Source organism: Protopterus annectens, chromosome 14.part0, assembly GCF_019279795.1.
Source record: "Protopterus annectens isolate FY-2018-M chromosome 14.part0, PAN1.0, whole genome shotgun sequence".
In the NCBI taxonomy this organism is placed as follows: Eukaryota; Metazoa; Chordata; order Ceratodontiformes; family Protopteridae; genus Protopterus; species Protopterus annectens.
The window spans coordinates 631,705,148-631,732,285 of record NC_056748.1 but is presented as its reverse complement, the minus strand read 5'-3'; the positions used below and the strand labels follow the sequence as shown (position 1 = coordinate 631,732,285).

The 27,138-nt window shown below is 36.7% G+C and overlaps 1 protein-coding gene across 1 annotated transcript in view; it reads left to right on the top strand.

Annotated features, from left to right (window-relative positions):
• Positions 1-5,918: 5,918 nt before the first annotated feature.
• LRRTM3 (leucine rich repeat transmembrane neuronal 3) overlaps positions 5,919-27,138 on the top strand; it is a 1,115,649-nt gene continuing 1,094,429 nt past the window's right edge. The window contains exons 1-2 of the mRNA XM_044056383.1: positions 5,919-6,428; positions 6,743-8,259. Of these exons, the coding sequence (XP_043912318.1) occupies positions 6,425-6,428; positions 6,743-8,259 (1,521 nt within the window). The 5' untranslated portion in view covers positions 5,919-6,424. The remainder of the gene's footprint in view (positions 6,429-6,742; positions 8,260-27,138) is intronic.

Sequence of the window (27,138 nt, the reverse complement as noted above, 5' to 3'; positions counted from 1 at the left end):
TTTCATAATTTGGCAGCTCTCAACTTCTAATTACTTGTATTTCATTGGGGAAACATGGAAAGCCTGGCTTCCTCACCTCGGCAAGAGAAAGGGAGGAAGGTCGATATTGCGAAATGAGGAAGGTGATAGGTCAGCTTTTACAGCTGGTTGATCAACTGACTCCAATTGGTCACTCACTGGCTGCTATGCTTTCAAAGGGGACTATTCCAGGCAACCAGGAAGGGATACAAAGGGGCAGAAATAATGGTGCCTTGGGTGTTTTTGAAGGAGGTGAGCAGCAATTACCAATGATTCCTCATTTTAATGCAGGGATTAGGAGAAACATTACAGACAGCTAGGATATTGGTGTTGCCAATGTTTTTTTCCACTAATTCAGCATCCAGGAGGAACAATGCTTGTGGGGAAACCCAGAAAGGCTTTTTCTCCATGGCTGGCAGAAAAAAATAAGTTCAATTACGATATTCAGGTGGACAATACAGTGAAAGTAAGTGAGTCTGACACTTACAACTGCTTAAACAAACTTTCTGATTTGTTGGGGAAATATAAAGCCCTAACCATTGACAAGAATTACCTTAAAGAATTGTTCCCAAGGGACTAAGGGTAAATAAATAACAAAACAATGTTATGACAGGCTCAGACTTGTACAATGAATTACTAGAAATTTCCAACAAATGTGGTTTAGACGTAATCAAAATTGTCATTAAGCAAAATGAGCTCACTATGGTTGAGTTACATAAGACTATTGAACAACTGAATATTCAAATTACTAATGACCTCTTGCACACAGTGGAATCTGAGAAAGAGAAATATTTAGCTAAGCTAGATAAAATAGACAAAAAATGTACGGTTATTATAAAAAGGAAAATTAGACAATTGGACTGGGATGTTTTAGAGTACAAAGAGAAAAGATGCTACCTGATGCCCATGAATGCCAAAAAGGGACAACTATTCAGATGGTCATGGTCATACAAATAACTTAGACACTAATCATGGCTAAGATCTTATTAGGGATGACAGACAGGGAAATTTTTCAGACCCTTTGGAGTATCCCCTCCTCTGCCTATCGGAGAGAATACTGAATCAGAATGCCCCCCAGTATTACCAACCTCAACTTTGAGGAGGGCAGGTGAGGAGGAAAGCAGGGAAGGGGGAAATTCCAATATTAGGTTCTGAAATCATTATGAACACAAATTACAAGTACTCTTATAAGAATTATAATATTTTCAACATTAGAAACATTGAGATTACAGTTGACCATTTTAACCTTTTATCTAGGGGGTTTAAATTTATCCCAAATCATAAATGTGATGTTACTAGACTCATTCTTGACCTGAAGATGTTTGTTAGAAAGGTCAATTTGGACCTTACATTTCAAGGAGTAGAAAGAATGAGTAGTACTGATACCATGAGACGGAAAAGAGTATAATCCACCACACCACCCACAGTTGAAAAAGTTTGAGCAGTTGGTGGAGACGGAAATTCAGACCAGAATTCCAACCATCAACCGATATAGATTCAATCTTAACTTTCGTGAGTGAAAAATTAAAACAAAACTTCAGTTAAATAATGTGAGGGTAATGAAACCCAACAAGGGTGGGGGTACAGTATTGATGGACAACCTTATGTACGAGGGAAAGATGCTAGAAATACTTGGTGACACTAGTACTTACACAAGAGTATCTGGAAACAAAATCAACATGGCATACAAAAAAAATTATCTAGTACTAAATGATTTACTTTTGGAAGGCCTTATTGATTTGAACACCTTTAATTACTTGCTTACAGCTAAACCCAGGATACCAACTATTTCTGGTATCCCGAAAGTTTATAAAGACCAAGTCGACCCCCCCTTTAAGACCTATAGTGGCGGTTGAGGGTTTTAAAATGGCCCTACTGGACAAGTTTGTGGAAAGAAAACTGAAGCTCCTATGGGGTACTGAAACTGAAATTCTTAAAGATTCATGGGACTTTTTAAAGGGAATTCACATCAATCAGCCATTCGTAAATGTAATTTTCATCACAGTGGACATTAAAGATCTGTCCTCAGTCATTCCACACACAATTGGTTTGGACTGGCTTGAAGCTGCTTTGGTTGAAAAAAATAATATTTCCACAGATAACTTACATGTGGTGTTGAGTTTAATGGAGCTGGTGTTAAATCACAATTATATATTTTTCAGGGGCAATTTTTTCCATCAGATTAAGGGAGTGGCTATGGGGACAAATTGTGTCCCCACTTACTCAAACATTGTACTGGCTTGGTGGGAGAAAACATGTTGGTCCCACTATAGAAGATTTCTGAATGATATTTGGATTTTTTGGGTAGACACAGAGAGTAGACTTGATAAGTTTGAGTATTTAGAAACTACAACTGAGTTCCTCCAAATTGTCAGCACAGTCACTCATAATAAGGTGGACTTCCTGGATGTCACTATTGAGAAGACATCACAGGGGAGCATGTCTAGGGTCTTCTGTAAAGAAACATTTTATAATTCATACCTACATTATGAGAGCGCTCACCCTTTTTTTCAGAAAAAAAGTATAATCAAAGGACAGTTAATCAGAGCAAGTAGGATGACTTCCCTAGATTGTGATTTTGAGAATGAGTGTGAGTTCTTGGAAGGGTTGTTCAAAGAGTGAGGATTCCCCCGTAATTTGTTGAAGGAGATTAGTTCAGAAATTAAAGGTCTCTATTCCGAGAAATATTTTCCCTTGTTGGGGCAGAGTACCTTGGTTTCTGAGATTAATCAGTTTGGACAGGATTTTGACCAGCATAAAAGGGCACTCATGACTGAATATAAATTGGATTCCTAGATTGTGGGGGCATTATCACAAGGGAGTGGAATAGATTTGTGGCCTTGACCGATATAACTATCTTGGGGAATGAACCCATGAAAATTATTTTCAAAAAGGGTCGAAACTTGATGGAATTATTTGAAGGTGAAAAGCTGCCCAAAACAGGAGTGAATGCGAAAAGGATGGGAACATTCAAATGTGGGGCATGCTCACAATGTGCCTACATTTCCAATAGCGACTGTGTACAGATTAGGAGCAGGAACACGGTGATTGCTGGAGCCAGCTATAGTAATTGTAATACTGCTGGTGTGGTCTATTTAGTAACACGTGGATGCTGTGGAGCATTATATGTAGGTGAAACAGAGCGTAAATTGAAAAAAAACATATATGAGCATCTGTTTGACATCAGGACTTTGCATGATAAAAATGCTCAGTATAAACACTCCTTAATCTGTGAGCAAGCAAACTTTTAATTTTTTTGTATTGGACAATATTCTCATGGACACCCGAATGGAATACAGTGAACTCTTTTTTTTGGCAGGTGATACTGCAAGACGCCCTGGTCTAAATGAAAATATTTCTATTGCTCCCCTATTAAAGTTGAGAGCTGCCAAATTATGAAAATAATGCTTTTTGTGCTTTTCAGTGGTGATATTAAAGTGGATTTTAATTGCCGACCATTTCAAGTGGTTCTTTTAGCAGCCTTCTTGTTTATTTAATCAAATAATTGACTTCTTGTGTTTGCTCAATCTGAACCCCCGAGGTGGATGGTGGCTTGCGGCCCATCAGTTGTCATCACTTTTGTCTTGACCACATTTATCTGTAGGCCATATGACTGGGTGATGATTGTGAAGTCATAGATGATATCTGTGGTCTCAACATCACTGTATGCAAAAATAGTACTGTTATTACTGAACATCAGGTAAGTCACAGACTAGGCTTCATTTTACTGGACTCTGCTCCTGCCCTTCTATACTGTCTTCATGATGGTGTCCACCACCATGTTGAACAGCAGTGGAGAGACCACATCCTCATGGCTGATCACAGACTGGATGGCAGGGTCTTCATACAGTTTATTCCGAATAAAAACCTGACTGGATGAACCACTGTATGAAATTTGAAGGAGCATGATGATTTTCTTTGGCACATACTCAGTCTCCAGTGTCGTCCACAGGATAGACCAGTGGATACAGTCAAATGTGGACTTGAAATTGATAAAGATGATAACTGTACATTGTTCACACTGCATTCTTTCTTCCATTTGCTGATGGATGAAGATTTGATTGCAGAATCCTCTGTTTGGTCTGAATCTGGCCTGTTCTTAACTGTTGATTTGCATGTGGTGTTTCTGAAGCCTGGATTGCATGATCTTCTTAAAGACTTTGACAATGATGGAGACCAAGCTGATGCCACAGTAGGTCTTGCATTCCCAATTGTCCCCCTTCTTGTGGCTGGGTACAATGATGGCCGTCTTCCATGTGGATGGTATATGTTCCATAACCTAAAACAGCTCGATCAGTGTGTTGAGTCAGTGGAGCAGCATATCGCATCCAGACTTGATTGCTTCCACAATGACCTGATATACACCTGGCACTTTACTGTTCCTCAGTGTTCTGATAGCTGATTTCAAATCTTCAGCTGTTGGCTTTACATTAGTCATTTGTGCCTCTGGGAGATTGATGGGTGGCGGATTGACCATGGGTCCATGAGATAGGTCATGGTTGTAAAGCTTTTGAAAGAATTCCCTGCAACATTTCTGGCATTCACTAGGTAAGCACACAAGTGTCCCATCTGCTTTTCTGAAGGTGTTGCTGGTGAGTTTGGTCTTCCCATTCAATTGTTTGAGGGCACTGTACAGGGTACGGTATTAGTGTCTGGATGCCGCCTCCTGAAGATCGGCTGCCACCTGACTCCAATACACTTCTCTTTCTGCCTTCAGCCTCTGGTGAACTTCTCAACTGAGCTGCCACTATCTTTCATAGTTGACCAGCTTCACCTGCTTCCATTTGGCTACAAGATCCAAGCACTTATCAGATATCCATCGCTGTCTTTAGCAGCAGATGGGTGGGCATAGCGATTTAGAGCATTCCATGATGGAGTTTGATATCTGCTTTTCTGCCTCATCCACATCCTCCATTTGGGTCAATGCTGCAAACCAGTTTGAAAGTGCAATCTGGAATTCCTTTTTGCTGCCAAGGACAGTCCCAAGCCTGGCTGGAAAATGAGGAGTGTGGTCACTCCACCGCGGTTTCCAGAGTTGGGAAACCAGGCAAGAAACTGCATGGAATTCTATGATTTGCAATCCAGAGTACAAATAAATGTGAAGTATGGTGCTATCTAGCTATAAAGGTGTTATAAACATATTTACACAATGTGCTACATAAGAATTGAATGCAGTGAAGTTTGCAATGAAGGCCAGCAGTAACAAGCAGAAAATAAATCATCCACTGATGGCCAGAAAATGCTGTTTCTTGTAAAAATAAAATAAAGCACAATGATAACTATTTTAGAACAGCATAAATATTAAGCAAAAGTATGCATTTTTTCTAGATAGAATGTGATCAACATAATAAATAATATGTTAACTTTAGTTACTGCACTGGAGAATATAGGCAATTTATCTAACAGCATGTGTTCTACCTTGTTTCAGTATTCGATGAGTTCTAAAGTGAGTAAAATCTGTAACTCTTTATTTAGCAAAATGTAAAGCTATTGGCCACTTGTAAATTTTATTTAGTAAAAAATCAGCTTGAACAAGTTCAATTGATTTATTGTTCAATGAGCTTAACATAGCAAGCCTGTTAGCTGTGTGGACTAAATACGTGAATGTTTCCAGATCACAAAGTTACAAAAGGTTGTGCTCTGAGTAATAAACTAGTTTCCGCAGCTTCAGTAATTCTACTGAGATGCAACTGCAACAGCTAATTGTTAGGGTGCCCCTTCTCTTCTACGTCGCTACCCTGAAAAAAAAATCTATTCTCTTGAAGAAAGCTTAATCATTTGCAAGATAAAGAATGTTAACAGGGAGATTTCTGGGCATGGCATAATATTATTCACCACTGGGGGCAGTGTTACACAAGACTGCATTCTCTGAAACCAAAGCAACAGTCAAGAAGCTTTCAGAATGACAGTATGCAGGAGTGAGCATCGCTTGTTGTACAGTGCTGTTCTGCTTTTCTATGCTTCTCTTGGAGGCAGATTTCTTCTAAAAGAATCAAGTATTTATGCTGAAAACTGCAGTCTGGAATGGAATTCTGCATAGTCTCTGACTAAATGGTGATTCAAGGACTATATCCTAATATCAGAAGGAGAAATACTTGAAATGAATAGGTTCTTAATTGCAATAATGCAAAATCATAATATCCATGAGGAACATATCACCTAGGAAAAACTTGACACTTTGCTGTAAATTCTACATTGGGATTTATTTATCCTTGGTATGTGTTATATCACAGGCAACAAGTAATGTTTCTAAAGCTCCTTTCCTTTCCCCAAGGGTTCTAATTTTTTTTTCTAGGTGTCAGCAAGCCCTGACACACTACACTGCAACTGACAGAGCTTGGCATGCTTGTGGCACTATAAGGAAACAGACAGAAGGACCTTGGGACAGCCATAACCGACACAAAGGATGGGTAAGCTCTGGCATGTTACTTCATACTTATATTTCATCTGTCATCTGTGCTTACAGGCTAACGTGCTTTTAGTTATCATTTCTAAACTGCAATCAGCAGTAAAACCAAACACATTCTCATCTCAGGTTAGAAGTGAATATGCTTCCTCTAGCTCTAAAACAAACACGCAAATAAGATGTAATAGATTAACAAGTTTAAATGAAGCTTACACATATTAGAGGTAAATAACCATTAGAAAATAAATCTAAGACAAATAAAGCATGCTTATACAGCTGTCTGTTTGAAGCTCTAATAAATAATTCATCTATTTCTAGGTTTCAGTGTAATTAGACAACTATGCAGAACAGCTGTATTTTTGGTAATAGCTCCTACTGTGTTACTGACAATGCTTTCTGCTGCTGAACGTGGCTGTCCAAAAGGCTGCAGGTGCGAAGGAAAAATGGTATACTGTGAATCCCAAAAACTGCAGGATATCCCTCCAAGTATTTCTTCTGGTTGTCTAGGTTTGTCACTTCGATATAACAGTCTCCAAAAGCTAAAACATAACCAGTTTAAAGGACTTAACCAGCTTACCTGGCTGTACCTTGACCATAATCATATCGGCAGTATTGATGAGAATGGATTCAATGGCATACGTAGACTAAAGGAGCTCATTCTTAGCTCTAATAAAATTGCTCACTTGCTAAACAATACATTTAGACCTGTGACAAATCTACGAAACTTGGATTTATCATACAATCAATTACGTTTTTTGGGCTCAGAACAATTTAGAGGTTTGCGGAAGCTCCAGAGTCTGCACTTACGTTCCAACTCCCTAAGAACAGTACCTGTCAGAATATTTCAAGACTGCCGAAACCTTGAATTTCTGGACATGGGCTACAACCGTATCAGAAGCTTAGCAAGAAATGTTTTTGCAGGCCTGATTCGGTTGAAGGAACTTCATCTAGAGCACAATCAATTCTCAAAGCTAAATCTTGCCCTTTTCCCTAGGTTAGTAAGCTTACAGTTCCTTTACTTGCAGTGGAATAAAATCAGTGTAATAGGACAAACAATGTCTTGGACATGGAGCTCTTTACTAAAGCTTGATCTTTCTGGAAATGAAATAGAAGCCTTCAGTGGACCAAGTGTCTTTCAGTGTGTGCCTAATTTACAAACACTTAACTTGGATTCAAACAAGCTTACATTCATTGGGCAAGAAATTCTGGATTCCTGGATATCTCTTACTGCCATCAGCCTCGCTGGAAACATTTGGGAATGTAGTCGAAATATCTGTTCTCTTGTTAACTGGTTGAAAAGTTTTAGAGGCTGGAGGGAAAATACAGTGATTTGTGCAAGCCCAAAAGACCTGCAAGGAGTAAATATAATTGAAGCAGTAAAAAATTTCAGCATCTGTGGGAGAAGTACAACAGAACGATTTGACTCAACAAGTGTTGTGATAAAACCGACATCTAAATCTAAACCTTTGCTGCCCAAACCTGAGCAGCCTACCACTGGAAGCCCTGATTCTAACTCTGAGGGTGACAGTGAAGCTGAGCACATCTCCTTTCATAAAGTCATAGCAGGAAGTGTTGCACTTTTCCTGTCTGTACTCGTGATTCTTCTTGTAATATATGTGTCATGGAAGAGGTACCCTGCAAGTATGAAACAGCTGCAACAGCGCTCCCTCACAAGACGACGCCGGAAAAAGAAAAGGCAGTCTTTAAAGCAAATGACTCCTTCTACACAGGAATTTTATGTAGATTACAAACCTACAAACACAGAAACAAGTGAACTGCTGCTGAATGGAACAGTACCCAGCACGTACAACAAATCAGGCTCCAGGGAATGTGAGGTAAGACCTGCTTGATAGATGAACTTTTTAATGTGTGGGATGTAGGAGGTGGGGGCCTTCATTCTTATCTGCCAACTGTAGGGGGAGCATTTTTTTCACTCATCACGTTATATTTTATAAAAGTGCATTGCAAAAAGTGATGCATTGCCTGTCTTACACATTGTTGAAATGATGCCTAAAGATAATTTCACAACCAAGATCTGCAGTTATGCAATTACTGTTAATGGGATACTGTACATACCTATTGATAGGTTAATTAATTTTTCCTCCCATCCAGTTATGTCACTGATATTCATTTTACATTTTTATATTTTTATTTATTTATTTTTGAGGATTTGTTCAGGTATGTCAGTATTTTGTATACTTCAGATTAAAAGACAATTTAATATAAGCTGCTTTAAACAAATGCTTAGTAGTTGTTTCTAATTGCCATATAGTATTCTAGGCAAGTAATATCCATAGAGTAAATGAGAGGAAAGCATATTACAAGATTTATTACAGATTAATAAAAAGGTTGAAAAGAAGATGCATCTGATGGTTGCTCTTATGCTAAGAAGGCATGTTCAATTTAGACTGATTAATTTAGTTAATTTGACTCCTTTACTGGGATACTTGATTTTATCCATGATTCAGGTGAGCATGCATCTGATAATGTTGACTTTTTTTACATCAGCCAAAGAGCTTAGTATAACTTTCTTTTATTTGGGGAAGACTGAAATATTGGCTAAAATGACATATGCAGTTTGCATGCTTAGGACCAGTTGTGATTAACATTCTGTAAAAGACAGTTGTATTGTGTGTGTGGTATTGTAGTTACTTTCAACAGATCACTGCATGATCAAGGGCATCTAAGTCTTAAAGCTTCTTCATGATACCATGGCCTTATATATATTTTCACAGCCTAATAGAGACAGTCAAGGGGGGGATAATATTCAAGTGATGCAAAGTAATTGCTGAATTATATGTCTGAACATGAAGACATTGACAGAATTACAAAAAAGTATTTTCAATTTTAATGCCTGAGCAGTGAAGGAAGTTATAATACAAGAAAATGGTCAGTATGCATTTCCCCCACTGGTCAAGTTACTTGGTATTTCTGGTTATGATTAGCACTGCTCTGGAATGGGCAGTAATGTATTTCTTATGCCAGTTTAGCTGTATGTTTTTGTCTTGTAGTGATGAGACAAAAGCACATATCAGATGTTTATGCATGACTTTAAGCATTTCTTAATAATAGAAGGCTATTTGTATGAATCTGGGGTCTCTCCTTCTATAGGGTTCACAAGCATTGCTGTCCCCATTGCAGTGCATATGCTGAAGCCATTCACTCATGGGATTTTCGGAGTGCATTCTATATAAGGTTAGGTGGTTTCATAAAGACTGGCACTGCTGTATAAATGCAATATTAAATTGTGTCTTATTCCATGATTTGAAAGCTGATGCAACATTTTTTCATGGAATTTATACAGAAAATATTGACAATATTAAATAAAACAGTATAGCATTAAAAGTCAGCATACTTACAAGTGAAATGTTGAGATAATAGTTATTCAAACAGTTTGACTGTCACATCCAAAGTATTAAGAATTATTATCCAGGAATCATAATCCATGATTAGAAATATTAAACAAGCAGTTTTGTTATGTTTCTACTAGAGCTAGCAAGCTTTATTGAGTTACTTTTGCCATATGGCAAATGGCTTCTGTATTATTTATTTTGCAAAATTCTGCCTACAGTGTATTCAGGTTGTAATGCTACTATAACTGCACTTTTATTTTGTCTTGAAGTATATGCATTGCTGTATAGACACAGTACTGGAGGTCCACATGTTATTGAAATCGCAGAGTACATATACATACACATATACTTAGCTGTGCATATTAAATGTGTTGCATGCATGGCTTATGAAAGCTGCGAGAAAAGACATCTACCTGAAACATACATGATGCATGTTACATCTTAAAAGAATAAGTATATAATTTACAGCAACCATTACCCTGAGACATATTTAACTATGCAAAACCTCTCTTGCAAAACAGGGATATTAGACAGTGAATCAATCACTCCTAAGTCATTTGTTAACACTGATAATCACATAGGGAAGTACTCTGATTAAATGCAATTCTGATCTTAAACTAAGTAGGAACAGTACATTTTACTTGAAGATAACTGAAAAAAACAGCATTCTTATAAAAATAACTGCTCTATGCAAAATTTGCTTTGGGCACTAAAAAGCAAAGTGATGTTGTAGTTGCTTCAATGAAAATGTTTACTTTAGCACTGTGACAAATGAAAAGACAAAAGTATCTCAGAATTTAAGTGTTACATTTTGCATGTAATGAGTTATGTGGTGCTAATGGATGAATGCATTTTTTTCATGTTGCACGCGTGATCATCAACAGACTGAATCTGTTTCATTTGGTTTCATTTCTGTGGAACTGTTGTGTGTGCTTCTATAAATACAGAATGAGTACTGAAAAGCATTGTACTTTTTAACACTTAATTTTACATACGTAAGAAAAGAACGCATCTTTTTTATGATATTTATACAGATCTTGCTCATTTAACATAGCTTAACAAAAAACAGAAACAAAGGCTACATAAATGACCACTTCTAAACATTCATAATAAAAGGCAACTAACAAGCTGTACTGCAGAATCATTCCATCTTTGTAAATTGTTGTCAGCTATTATGCATCTGAATTTATTACCGACTTTTGAAGTATATCTGGATTCTGTTTTAATCTTCAGTTAGTATGTCTAATAAATGCATCAGTCAGTATGAAGACTAAGGACCTTTACCAGGATTACATTTTTGAAGCTCTAGTGTCATCAATTAATTTTATTATTATTATTAGTTAGGCACAGGTGCTAATCAGAAGACCAGCATGCATGATTAAGTTGAAGCCTATTTAATATAGGGTTAATAATTCATATACAGTTAAGTTACTTTGCTGAAAATCAACACACACTGACATACTGACAGTTAAGGTGATGTTTAACAAGATAGTGTTGGTCTTATAGGAATAAAAGACAAGTTTCCAGATGTTTAAGCATATTTTGTTATTGCTGGTACAGACAGACATACATTAAAGTTTCTTTATATTGTAGTTAAGAAAACAGACCGTGTCGTGTTTACAGCAGATATTGTAGTTCTCACAAATTAGTCTCTTTAATTACTTAGATAGTTTTGTTTTGAAGCGTATGTTTGTTTTGATACATGTTTAACTGGTGATATGTTGTACAACATGTTTGGAATTTGCTGTCATATTAGTAAAGCATTGTCAAAGAACAAATGGGGAGGGGCTGAGATTTAATTACTGGCATTACAAAAAGTGATGAATATGCTTTCTTGAATATATCAGTGTTATTTATAAAATTAGCCTGAAAATTTTTGAATATTTTTTATAGTAAGCTGTTTTGTTTAGTATACTTATTACAATTTGTTGCAACAAACCACAGATGCTAATTAATTATGTAGGGAAGTTGTCTACCACTGACAACTATCTGTAAACCACAACTGATTAAAACACATGAAACTCTCACAAAAACATCTTTATGCTGAAATCATTAACTTATTGACACAATATTCGTTTTGTGCCCATGTCTTAATGCATAGTAGCATTGTGTGCAGTTTTTTTTTTTTTTACTTAATGTAGAACCTTTGAATAAAATTGATGCTAATTGTATTACACTGAAAGGGGCTGAATAATAGCATGGTTATATTTTGTTAGTAGAACTATATTCTCCTTTTATCTGCAAACCCTAAATCTGCACATGGTTAATTTTCTTTAAAGCTGCATTTCACTAATTACATCAGTTGAGTGCATTAAATATATTTTTTCAGTAGATAGCAAAGGATTTCAATTACATGTAAATCCTTATTCAGCAGTCAAAGCTCTGAAGGTCTTCAGCACATTAATGCGATAGTAAAAGAGGAAGTGTCCCTCGATGCAGTCATTGCAAAACTACAAACAGAATTCAATAGCTTTTATTCAGTATACTGGAATGAAAATTTGTTTTGCTGCAATTGTTTATAGTACTAAATGATAGAAAAGCACACTATTTAAAAAGGTGAGAACTGAGGGAACATGGCTACATGTTGTACTGGTTTAGAGATGGCACACCTGAATGCAAAGACTTCAAAAGAGCTGATATTGCATGCGTTATCATGGCTTTTTTTTATCTTTATAAATGGATACTTGTCCATTTTATGAATAATTGAACATATGACTGCATGAAATCACTATTGTTCCCTGATACAAGAACATAGTATATCAATAATATAACTCAATAACATAACAGGACACACATAAAAAGTGTATTTGTAATATAGAATTGGAAATACTGAAAATACCTTTGCAATCAGTAGTGGAAATGACATTTTGCTGATTCAAGTCAAACGTAGGAAGCATGGAATGTTTACAATGTGATCATTTTGTTGGAAGACCACTTACTAATGTCAAATGGCTCAAAACTAATCCCGCTTATTCCAGACAAAGTTTATGACCTGTGTCCATATTTATGAAGTTTGTAGTCTGTTGCTTAAATTCTTTTAAAGAGGTGTTTACATACCGGGACACTGACACATAATTTGCTTTAGTATCTCATGATGTCAGCCATTACATGCAAGATTTATCAGATATCACATTGTGTAATTTTTAATCTTTTATCAGACTGTTATGATTTTTCAAGTAAGTTTGCTGGCATACATGAGTGTTCCTTTAATCCTATGAGGATTGTGAGTCCTCCTGCAGCCCACAGTGATAAACAAAGTCCTAATGCAAGTCTCCATCCATACTTAGAATCCCTTAAGCTTGGACATAAGGGAGTCTGGCTTCTGCCTTTGCATACTGTACTACAAAATATGGCATGATTTTAGGATATCTGCTTAAAATAGGGAAGTGGACCAGCAGTCATACCAGCTGAACTAAACCCCATCTGTGAAATGGGATACTTGCATAGAGATTTGTCAATACAAGCTCTCTAGATCTCTTAGTCAGACTACTCACTAGGGGGAATAACATTTTGGAGCTTGTCCTTACTAATATGGTGGCATCTTGCACCATCCCTTGTGTATCTTCATCACTTGTTAAGTCTGACAATAACACCGTCTCTTTTGAAATAAAACTGAAACTAGAGATCCCTTCTACCAATAGTACCTTTAGAAATTAATCTATGACAAATTTACCTACTCCTAAATGATACATTTGCAAGCTTCAAATCACAACCAAACCTAGTTAACTCCACTGAATACATAAAAATGCACAACACCACAGTATACCAGCATATAAACAGCTGCATAGATGCAACTGTATCCTGTAGGAATAAGTGCAGGGCAAGCCTCAGACACAAATTAACATGATGGAACCATAATACGAACAAGCTTTACAATAAAAGGAAGATAGGTTTGACCAAAAGTAAGAAAAGTATTTCCCAAAATGAAACAGCCCTCATCAGTGAAATAAATAAAGAACTCAGGAGCTTCATAAAATCCACACAAGCCAAGTTTGAAACTAAAATAGCTACCCAAACCAAAGGCAATCACATGGCCTTTTTAATGATGTTCATAATCTTAAAAGCACAGTTCAGCAATGCTCCATGCTGATTGTAAATGATGTTACCTACACTGACACTGAAGATATAGAGAACCTACTGGCCAATAAATTTTGGTCTATCCCTGCCTCTCTACCATGTATAACTTAAGACCAAGACTTAAAACTGCTATTAAAAGCTAAAAAATAATGCATCAATGGGTCTTGATAATATCCTTGGAAGCATCTTAAATAGCATGAAACACAATTTAACCACACCCCTAAAAACAGTGCTCAAGTTCAGATTTCATTCAAATTGTTTAACAAGCGAATGGAGAACAGCAACACTCATTACCCTGCATAAGAGAGGACCTTCCAGAAACTCAGGTAATTACAGACCCAAAAGTCTAACCTACCTCATATTCATGTCATGGAAAGGCTTATCTTGGAACTAATCAATAAGGACATAAGGGACCACCAAATACTGGACCCATCTCAGTTTGGATTTCTCAAGGGCAGGTCATGCTTCCTCAATCTGGTTGACTTTTTTGAAAAGGTCAACAAAGCAATGGACAAAGGCTAAACAGTACATACCACATGCCATGACCTGCCTGGAGCTTTTGATACAATTCCCTACTTGGGCATAGTAGAAAAGCTAAATAAACTGTGACTAAGCCCGCATTTCACCTTTTCTGACATGCAAGGAATCCTCCTACCCAATACTGATGGATTTACTGCAGATCATCAAGGCAGATGATATCAGAAATACTCCATCTAGAGAAATAAACCTCTTCTGCAAAATCAACAGAATGTTTCTGAAAAATTAACAGAATGGTTTGGATGGACAGGTATATCTCATAGAAGATATCTGTGGTCTGGAATGGTCTCGCTGCCCACATAAAACTTATCCTTGTCCATATTCAAACACAACTTGAATCTAAGGATAGGGAACATAACATTTATCCTAAGACTGACCCATTTACTAGTAATGGACAGCGGCAACTGCTAAATGCTTTATCGTCTGCACAGGTCCCCTCATATTATCCATGTTAGATCCCAGTTATTCTCATTAGGGGTAATATATAATTATTAACCATAGAGATGGCAAAAAACAATCTAACTCAAGGTTGGAAAAATTAATTTGAGCACCAAAAGAGAAATTGGGTAGATTTAAAATGGCCCACAAGGCAGCCAGCCTTGTACTTACCTATGAACTTAAAATGTACTTTACAATAACTCTTTATACTATCACAGTATTAAGAAATTCTTATTTTTTGTCCTTGGAAAGTTAAAAAAAAACTGTTAAAAGAGGTGGTGATTGGTGGGAAAATGAAATTGTCTATAAGGAATTGTTGTATAGGTTAGGTTAGGTTAAATGCTAATGCCCCACCAAGCACCAGCAAAGCATTAAATATGGAAGTATTAACATACTTAATTTTATTAGATATATATTATCATGCTTATGAAGGATTTAATTATATTCATATAAATTGGTTATGTATTTTTACTGGGTTTTAAATACTATTGATTGTTTCATTTGTACATGTGACATTTTAATTATATGATCTTTTTTGTTACATAAATGGTTGTGTTCCATATTCAACAACTTATTTTGAAGAAGTTCATATTTTACAAAATAAAATGCTAAATAAACATTACTTTTGGTCATATTTTATGGGCAAGTTGGTATTATAATAATTTAGTTACTAGTTGTTCATGTTTTACCAACTGCTTGGAAGTTTTTGCTTCGGTTGTACTGCAAGTAGCTGCAGTGTTTGTTCACATAATGTGCTAGAAAATCAGAAACATTTCAGATAAGTATCCTAAGAAAAGTAGGGTGGTTTGATGGTATATGCATCAAATGATGTACTGAAAAGGGAAAGGACAAGACAGAGAGAGAGAGAGAGAGAAATTAAAAGGACAACAAGAGATGAAGAATGAAGAAGACTATTTTGTTAAGGGGAATGCAAATATGGTTAACATATTGGTATTAGTCCCAGCTAAGTAAATATGGTATGGAGTTAAGAAAGACATAAATGCCATGAATCATTTTTGAGCTAGGATGATATAATCGGATAGGAACATTTGGATCTGAAATACCCAAGACTATAACGGTCTACTTTAGTTTACAATCAATATATTTCAGTCGATATGCAGCACACCATGTTATTAGTACTGTATTTACCATCATGAATCCCTATGGAATGATAGCTGTAAACGGAATGTTTTTGCAGAAGGCAGTGCCCACCTGCACCCACTGGTGTTTGGCTTCTAGCCATATACTGCCAGTATTTCACTAAAGTACCCATAAGGTCATTTCTCTTTGAAGAGATAGCAAATACTGTTATTTCCTTTTCTTTGCATTAATGCACCTTGAGAGGTGATACATTTAGAGGCTACAGGTATAGGAGCAGAGCCTCAAACCTGGAAGTAAAGAGCGTACATCTTTATTTTTAGTCCATTCTGTTCAGTTTTTGTAGCAGCCAGGGAAGTGCACATTGTAGGCAGTACTCTTCATACTCGGAAATTTATGTTGACCCTAATGACAGCAGCCGTACCTGCTAACTGCACAATAGGTGGAAGCCCTCATCAAGAAATAGTCAGTTTACTGTAGTCTTCAAGAATGAAAATGGTTTAAGGCAGTGACACAAGTCTTTGTATGAAAGTCCAAAAATGGTGGTTATAAATCAAGCAAAATGAGAAGGAAAGATTATGTTCTAACCAAAACGGCATTGTGTTTAAGGAATAATGGCAAAACATAAGCATTTAGTAAAAACTGGTGAAAGTCAGCTATGCAGTGTTATGGGAAATACTTTTCAGTGGATTCATTCTGATGCAGAATTAGAATGGAAGTATCTCGTCTGAAAATTAGAGTGGGTCAACCTCAGAACAGATAATTATCTGCTGAGAGAAAGAAGAATGCAATGATATTGTAAGGATAGTCAACTGATGTTAATAAATAAAAAGTACATTTGGAAGTGACTGTAAAGTGCATTTTATGTATAACTGAAATGCAATAACAGTAAAATGCAATATGTGGAGTTTAAAGTGAAATATTAATTATTTATTACCTCAGATACTAGAAATAGATACATATTGAAGGACATACACATTAAATACGTAGTGCAGTAAAATTGGGGTGAGTATCCAGGGGAAAAACAACAGGAGAAGGTGGCAAGTTTAAGAGCTGAATGTAGGGAGAATTCTGTATGAGGGGAAAAAGTATTTATAGGGAATGAAATCAGTTACCAGAGTATTGTAAAAGAAACTGCAGTACAGTTCAGATCAACAAACTAACTGATGGATCACAGATGGATTTAATGCCCCCTAGCATTAAGCGTGTACATGTTTCAAATGGTTGAAATAGCAACCGTAAAAGGGCCAAATAATATAAAAACTTGTACGGATTTATGAGGAGTTTGATTCTTTTCCGTCAGTTATTAATTATGGCCATATGTTAGTAGGTCAGCTGGAAGATTATATCAGGACACAGTCCTCTCTGCACAGGGGACCTGTGATACCAACAGTAAAATGGTGGAGATCACTTAAAAGTAAGGAGAACAGAAGATGCAGGGGGCAGAGAGAAAAATTATTGGATTTTCTTAATCCACTATGACTAGGAAGGTAATCCTATTATGTCATCTGTGTTTGTATTGCAGAGCTGCTTGTATCAAAGAAGTATGGATTAACAGTGAACCATATATAAACCATTTGATTTATCAGGAACTTGCTTTCAGGTTAGTCTAGCATACTTGTGACAGCAGCAGAAATAATCTATTTATTGTGCAGAAAGAAAATGAAAGCACTTGTATTCCAATGTTCTTCATTCTCTCTCTACCAGCTTAACTCATTATAGCTGAAGACAGGTGAAAATTTAAGAAATAGGTGCACAAGTATGAAAGAAAGGAGTAAAATGCACCTTATTAATATTTTTCCAGTATACCAATCTGATACATTGAGAAATATTTTTACACTACTGGCCAAAGGTGTTATGTCAGTCAAATGAATTTGATTTATGTTGTCAGCCACTTTACCTTAAATGTTTTCACATATTTAATGGCCAGAATTCAGAAATGATTGGACATCAGCTGAAAGAAGTATCATATAAACAACATTACCTGCAGGGGCACTGGAAATTACCCAAGGAAGGAGTTGGTTTGATACATTAAAATAGCTGGTAACTGAGGTTCAAATAAATGCAGAAGTAAGGTATAACATTTAAATTCTTTGGATCTTATTCTCAAGGTAACAGGCACTAGAGATGGCCCTGCTTGCATATTTCTGTAATATCACTACTGGTAGAGGGATGGTATAATGGTTAAGGTGTTTAATTCACAGTCACAAGACACAGGGTTTGATTCTTACCTTTGAAATAGAAATTGGATAGGCTTAAAAAGGCCCACAAGGGTATCAACCTAGTACTTACCTACAATTTTGCTAAAACATCTAGCAGGAGAAAAAGGTGGCACAGTGGAGCAGCAGATACTGTTGTCACCTCATAGCAAGAGGTTGCCTGGTTTGATTCTTGGCTGGGGTGCTTTCTGTGTGGAGTCTGCATATCCTCCCTGAGTTCATGTGGGTTTCTTCTGGATGCTTTGGTCTCCTCCCACATTATAAAGACATGCAGTAGGGGGATTGGACACTCTAAACTGGCTGTAGGTGTTAGTATGTGTATGCGACTGTGTGGTGTGGAGGAACTACCATGGAAGGGCAAGCCACCTAGTGGTATAAACCTTGACTTTAGATGATTGTCACTGTTGAAGTGCCATCCCAACCTCATGTGCAAAAATGGGAGAAAGAGGCTGTGGATGGATGGATGGATCTAGCAGGAGAAAATTACATTGCAAGGCTTACATTTACTGATACACATTATATAATTAATGTATTATTTTGTAATGTCAGTTTATAAACTTTGTTTAGGTTCATTTGCTAAAAGTAAATTTCTATAAATTGAATCTGAACTATAAAACAAAAATTATGAACTATACAATGTGCCTACCACCTTTTATTAATAACCATCTCGGTGGCCTTGCTTTTGTTCTTCAGAAACCTCTCATTAATATTGGCCAGCTAATTTTATGAAATGGCTTGCTATGGGTACTTTATTGTGATTTATTTCTCCTGTATTTAATTAGTTATTATTGCAGGTTATAAATAATGCATAAATCTGAAAAGAAGTTAATTTGTGTAGCAGTTAGCTTAGAGTACTAGGGCTATATACCACCAATGAGCTGCTTCCTGTTGTCAGGGGTTTGATTCTGTCTGCCTCAATTTGCCTGGTGTTTAACTGTGATGTCACTTAACCAGGCAATGCTCCTGGGCTAATTCTGAAAAAGTTCTATATAGGTCAGTGCTTTTCCTCACTTAACAAATCCAGACAATCAGATAAGTATATATAGATACTGAATTTAACAAGCTGTAGTTTTGCTGTAGCCTAATGCAATATGATCAATGCGTTTCATTTGGAGGTAGAATTCTGCTTATAAATACAGTGTACAGTATTGTTTTCTGCTAAAAAGGAACTGCCGACTAAAGCCCACATGGCCTGATTTAGATTGTTCCTTCAACCAAATTATTTTCAACTTTGTATAACATAAGATGAATTGAAACTTTAAGATGGAAAATAGCCAATGCATTTTGTGGCTGATTTTGAAAGATAGACATAGCAGGCATTATGCAAATGTATTATGCATGAGATGTGTCAGTCTAATTGGTTTTCCTAGCAGTAAAAGCAAGATGTTTTTTCCTTTACAGACTCAACAATGAGATCAACTGCATCTTTTTTTTTTGTTCGGTAAAAGATATGTTTTTACTTATTAAAGATGTGAGAATAACAACACCGTTTTATGCTAACTTCATTGTATCACAATTAGCCAATTGGCCATGACCTTATCAGGAAAGCAGTCACATCTGTTCCTCCACATGTATATGTTCTCTAACTATTCCACCTGCAAGATAATCCAGAACAATTCTAGCAAACTAATGATGTAGGAAAGCAGCAATGAAACCAGCACACAGGTTAATTTCTTTTCCAAGAACTTAACCAAATCCAAGGTTTTTCAACAGGTACAATTAACACATTTTGCATGTCTTGTACAAAGTTAACAATTTGTGCTGCATGGAGTAAAACTGTCTATATGAGCCATTTGAATGTCTCTTCTGCTTCTTAGTTTACAGAAGTGTGCTGACGTTCATTTGGAAGCTCCACAGCATGGCGAGTGAGACAGTCCACTCTCCTTTTCATGTATTGTACCAGCTGCACACTGTTATCAGTGGGCAATACATTTTAAATTTGACTGATTGCAGTTTTGTAGATTTACAGGCATACTGTAGCTGAAATTCATTGGTAATTGTCCCTGCAGTTTCTACCCTAATCTCTCCCTATATTCCCAAACGATGCCTCAGTAGTGCCAACCAAAATCTCTGGGAAGTATATAAGCCCCAGAAAAAAACAGGTAAACTTCTGTATAGTCATTCAGTTGCTAACTCTTGGAATAAACTACCACCAGACCTAACAGCTGCCACTAACTGTTTCCAATTCAAAAAAATGATAAAAGACTATACGCACAAAACACGGTCTTGTCCTCGCCCAACTCCAACCTGATATATAGTATCTTCTCCTCAACCTTCCTCTCCTCCTCTTTTTCTGCACTAATACTCTAACATTTCTGTCTTCCTTCTGCAGGCTGATTTTATCACAATGTAGATATTAATTACATGTCATATTGTAACTTGTTTTCTAACTGCCTACCATTATCTAAGCTGCCACTCTCAGTTCCTCTGTAACAATCCTAAGACTTCTGATCAGTAGTCTGTGTTGTTGCCGATATAACTTAAATCTACCATGTCCTTACTAATAAGTAGGATCTACATTTTAATGTTGAATTTGTTTTTTCTTCTGTTCATGGATCTTTTTGTGTTGTTCAAGCTTTTTATATTCGGAGCTTTTCTCCTTGGGGTCTCTGCTGAAAAAGGGCTTTCCAGCCCAGTTAGACTAATCTGGTTAACAAACGTCAACTAAAATAAACAAATAAATAAATAGTGAACAACATTTCACTGATACCATACATGTCGGTTGCATGCCTGTATTTATGGTTCCAAATTTTCTCTACATTAAACTTAAAAAAACGGGATGAATGTCTGAACTTCCTGAAGGAATATCAGGGAACCACCTCTCCTGGGGGCAATTTTTTATTGGGAAATCTATTATTTCTGTAATTGTTGTCCCTAATAATTGTACATCCTGGTGTTTGACTGTGTTTTCAATTCCACTGAATTCAAAGTAGTGAAAGGAAGTTTAGAGATAACATAAAATTATAGACCATGATGTGAGATAAGGAAAGCCTTACCACCTTAACTTCACATTTCTCAGATACCTAGACATGGTATCAGACCTACATAATCAATATCTTGGATTTATCTTATTCAAGTGTCTTATGTCAACATCATGAATGCCTGAAAGCTGTAAATGCATTTAAGTTGTGACTGCACCCTTTAGGTAGGTGAATCTATATGACTAGCACTAATGACCAGCAAAAATATTCTGCCTCCTCTTTGACCATTTTCCTCTCCCTATTATGTAACCCACAACTCATCCATCATAATCTCTTATCTAACTCAGATATTTCAGATATTGTTCTTTCACCTTTTACTGAAAGCAGACACCAAGCATTAATTTAAATGAACACTAAGTGGCCATATGTATGTGTATGTTTGACAAGGCTGGAAGTATTTAAAGCCTTTCACTTTTTATATTCTGACTTTTCTCTTCATTTAAAAAGAAAAAAATGCTCCTTTTTTCAGATTATGCATCTCAGTCTGAGGGAAAAGAATTTGACTTAAATTGTGTTTTTCAAATTCCTCCTCCATATAATGGAAAATCTGACTTTTGGAAAAGTTTTTTTTTTTTTTATTCAGATACCCCACCTAAAGAGCTGTCTTTTATCTGATACTATTGCCAGAATGACAGAGTTATTTCAGTGAGAAAAAAAGGAAATACCAGAGTCCCTGAAATCATATTATGATGTCATAGAGGTGAATTTCCTATAGCCTGCAGCTGTTTCTCCAGATTTAACCTTAGAAGATCCTTCTTGGCAGACAACAGTCTGCCTCTCAGTCAGCCACCTTCCCCCAAAAAATCTGATAAATTGTGCTGCAGACTCTGTACCAATTTCTCTAACAAAACTATCTTCTGCCAAGCACCTTATAGCAACTAATCCTATTTCTTTTGACAAGGATGGGAAAGCTTTTGATCAGTTTGAAAAGAACGTTTACACCTCTTCTACCTTAAAATTCAGGAAAAATAAATTTTAAGCTTGCATGAATAAGTTTCTGCTGACTTCTTCCTCAATATGAGAAAGTTAATTGCTTACCTTCCTTCTTCAGAGATTAAGACATCCCTGAATTATTTGACCTTTTCTGTGTCTCAGATAAGTAAACACCCTCCAAAACATTCTTCTGACAATCTTGTTCTGAGAGCAACTGCCACTGGGTCAGTGAAGAGATTTGCCTTGGCTACATTCTCAGAATTTAACAGAGTATATCAAAACTGAGCTCCTAAATACTCTGCTAATATTAAGAGATATTGGATGGTCCTTCATTTGCTGAGGCTCTTAAAATATCTGATTAAAATTAACAATTAATTCAGGGGACCACCCAGATGTATGATTTGGACAGCGCAGTGGTGCAGCAGAAACGTTGTCGCCTCACAGCAAGAGGTTCTACAGTTTGATTCTTGGCTGGGGTACCTTCTGTGCATAGTCTACATGTCTTCCCTGTGTCCATGTGCTCAGGTTTCCTCCCACGTTACAAAGACATGCATCTGGAGCATTTCTCCCTGGGCCTTCGCTGAAATCTGACTCATTCCAAGTCAGGCTTTCCCGGTTAACAAATGTAAAATAAAAATAAATAAAATAAATAAATAAAATGTATCTACTATCCATAACAAAATATAACATAAACTTCCCTTTCAGTTCAGGATCCTTTTTATAGACAACAGAATAAATAACCTTAGCAAGGCACAGGGAAAAATAATTCATAAAATGTAGCAGGGACATTCATAAAACACAATTGTGGCCTCCCAAAACTATGAGCGATCTAAAAAAAGCAGATTTTCTATATGCTGATTGAGGTTTTCCCCCTCCTCTCTCAAGCATTTCAGTAAAAAGCTCTTCAAAAGTCTAGGTCTTAACCCCCCCCCCCACACACACACACACACACACACACACACACACACACACACACACACACACACACACACACACACACACACACACACACACACACACACACACACACACACACACACACACACACACACACACACACACACACACACACACACACACACACACACACACACACACACACACACACACACACACACACACACACACACACACACACACACACACACACACACACACACACACACACACACACACACACACACACACACACACACACACACACACACACACACACACACACACACACACACACACACACACACACACACACACACACACACACACACACACACACACACACGTAGATAACTTCAGACACTTTAGTACAGAGAACCATTCAAAAATGTAAGAACTGGCAGTGGGATTCCCTTCATCCTTTCATGGGATTCAACTACATTTACTCAGTCAAATAGCTCTGTTTTCTCCTATCCAAGATCAAATGCTATCCCATGTGGTTATAGAACCTGTTGTTCAAGAAGAATCAGTACATAATTTTTTATTTAGAATTTCTCTGGTGCCAAACAAAGGAGGAACCTGGATACCTTCTTAGAACTTTCCTTTCTATACCTTCACATCAAAAATCTTAACATTCAAAATGTTCTCTCTGTAGCCCTTGTTACCTTTAATTCCACATCTTAGTTTTGCGGTATTTCTGGATTTAAGAAGATGCATAGCATCACATTCTAATTTTCAAAGATTTCAAATAAAATGTTTCATTTCTGTTTGTCTGGTATGCATTTCCAATTCTCCGATTTACTTTTGGGTTGTCAGCAGTTTAAAGAGTGTCTACAAAGCACCTAAGTCCTGCAGTAGCCCATTTCAGGTTGCAGGTCATTAACATGTTTAAATATTTCATGGATGCCTTATTATTGCAGACCCTTTTACAAGCTGACAAAAATATATGGCTAAGGTAACAAAATAAAAAAAAAACTTTTTCTCAGCCTGGGATTTCAGAGGAACACAAAAAAATATTTTCTCATTCTATCTTACAAAAACAATGAGTGAGAAGGCCAATGAAAAACCAATCAGTAAAAACAAAATGAAAACTCCAGCAAAGCTAGAACTTTCACTGAGTGACCTCCCAAACCTCTTGTATGCGAGACACATGGGCTATATGCAAATGAACCTTATGAACATCAGGTGTTTCAGCTAATTGGTGATTCTGAATGCCCATGACTTGTTTCATAAGGTTCATTTGCATATATCCCATGTGCATCTCATACAAGAGGTTGGGGAGGTCACTCAGTGAAAGTTCTAGCTTTGCTGGAGTTTTCATTCTGTCTCGCAGGAATCCGTAGCTCATAACTACTTTTTCTGCTCAAGACAATGTAGAATTCTACAATGAACAGTTTCTGACAATTTCCAGCCAGACTCTAGCATCTGTCAGCCTCCACAGTTCTTGTGATACTTTTGGCCAGACTTTACAAGAGAATAATCTAATAGTTCCTTGTATCCATCTGGATTCATTACAAGTACCCCCTATCTTTTCAGATGACAGTGCTAGGATTTGTCTGGTGGCCGAATCCATTTTCCCTCAACATAGGCTTCCCATTTTCCCCTTCAGTCTCTACTTAATCTGTTGCAATAGATGCCACAGATTTTGCTAGGGGAGTTGTTTTCAAAGGGATGAAAGCCCAAAATCTGTGGAACAAGCAGGGAAAAATAAAGATCACGAATGTCAAAAACTGATGATACTAAATAATGCTCTCAGATCCATGAAACATATTTGGACTCTGAGCCCTCTGCTACTAATCTCTAACAAAATCACAGCAATGTGGTCCATAAAAACAAAGGAAAACAGTTTTTATCTTCTTTGGAGACTAGCTATTGTAGTCTGGGAGCAAGTAATTCAGCATAATCTATACATATAGAATTTTGCAACAGACAAGCTGAACAGGACCATAACAGACCCCAGCAGAATTTTGCGGCAGACAAGCTGAACAGGACCATAACAGACCCCCACAAATGGAAGTTTCACCGAAGGTCTTCTGGGAATGGATCCAGCTGTGGGGAACTTGTCAAGTAAATCTGTTGCCTCCATTTTCAACAGGCAGTTAAAGATATTCAGATCCAGGACTACTTATACAAAGGCCTGAAAGAAAGATCCCTTTTCATTCCTATACACACTGAGGTTCCTGTATGTCTTTCCACCTTTCCTATGACAACCAGGGTCCAAATGCAGATACAGTAGGACTCTCCAAGGATAATTGCAGTAAACCCCCTTTAACCTAAGAAACAGATGTTCTCCCTTCTTTTGAAATTATCCAAATGCAGTTACTGCAAGCTTCTTCACAAGATGGACTTACTCACACAGGTCGATGAGTATTCCATGTATCCCAAGCTTCAAATACTACAACTCATTGTCCAAATGAAAACATTTTAGTACATTTTAGAAAATCAGATATGGCTAATCAGAAAGGATTTTCTAGTTAGTGCCAAACCAAGAGCCAATACAGTTTTAAGGCTTAGATAGCTTTGTTTCTGCAGTAATTGTGTGAGTTATTAACATCTGGCCTTTTCAGTCTTCTGGCTATCTCTGCATGTCATCCCATGGATATCCCCCCCTCTTCTACCGTACCTCAACTAAACAGTTTTTTAAAGAGGTATTATACATCTGTCCTCCCATGAAACATTTGGCTTTTGCTTGATATCTTAATCAGTATTTGAGAAACCTATACTTTTTTCTTTTTAACCTGCTTATCCTGGAAAACAGCATTGATCATTGCTGTGAATTCTACAAGAAGGCATCTCAGTTACAAGCCCTTAATGCAATCCAACCCTTTCTCATCTTTCACAAAGATGGGGCAACTTTCAAAAACAATCCTTCCTTTATGTCTAAAGTAGTTTCAGAGTTTACATTTATCCAGGCTATTCATCTCCCTGTTTTCTTTCAAAATGCAAAAAAAAAGCAAAGACGAAGATCAAGTTCTTCACACACTAGAAGGATATAAATTAAGCAACTCAAATTCTGCAGTCACAGGACACATTTGTCAGGAATTTTAATCAACTATTTCTTATGAAGGTAAGGAAATGGGACAATCAGTTTCAAAACAAACAATTTCTAAATGGTTGTCTCATACTATTATGTTTGATTATTCACACAATAATATGTCATTACCAAGAAAAAGTCAAGACCCACTCTACAAGAGCTTTAACTACTTCTGTGGCTTTAAGGAATGGGGTGGACTCTAATAATATTCCAGAAGCAGTAACTTGGTCTTCTGAACATATATTTGCCAAGCACTACAAGCTAAATTCTTTCTCTAAGTCCACAGCAGGCTTTGTTGGGATTAACCTTCAAGGGCTCCTGCATTCTGATCCTTCTTTCTCTTTTTCCCTTTCATTCTAAGCTTTGGTATCTGTCCAGTATAGCAAAGGCTACTGCAATCGTTATCTAGTGATGAACGTAATAGAGTAGTGTAAGTAAATTTATCATAACAGTTTCAAGATTCCGTAAATTACTGTTTAAAAACACCGTCCTTCCCTCAACCTTCTGTTTATTTTTAAGCCAGAGCACGCATTTTGTCATTGTTTTACTGTCTTTTCTTTTCCTAATGCATATCTATCTGGCAAGGGTCTATACCTTCCTTATTCTGAGACAAGAAACCTCTGATCTTTTGGTGCCTAAACACTGACTTTATATTACTGTCTTCAAGTTCTTCAGCAGTTAGGGCACACAAAAGGTGCACTACATTTATGAAATCTGGCTGGTTGTCCAGTCCTTGCCAGGATAAATCCCTATATGGCTTAGACTACTATAATAGTAATCTATTTGAGCATCTACTCTTATGATAAATTTGCTTATACACTAGAACTTTTATCTTTTTAATAAATATCATTCACTCCAACATCACATCACATTAATTGTTCAATTTCTACCTTCCCAAAAATCTAACTCCTACTCATTATAATTGCCTTGCATGCATTGTTCCCACAAAATTCAATTATTTTTTCAATTCTTTTATCTCCATTACAAAACTCATTATTTGCATTTTGATTTCCATTTTCTAATATGTGAAGGATGTTTTTAAAGACATAAAAGTTGGCAAAATTTAAAAATTCCCTTCAGAGTACTTCATCAGAAATTTTGGAGGAGT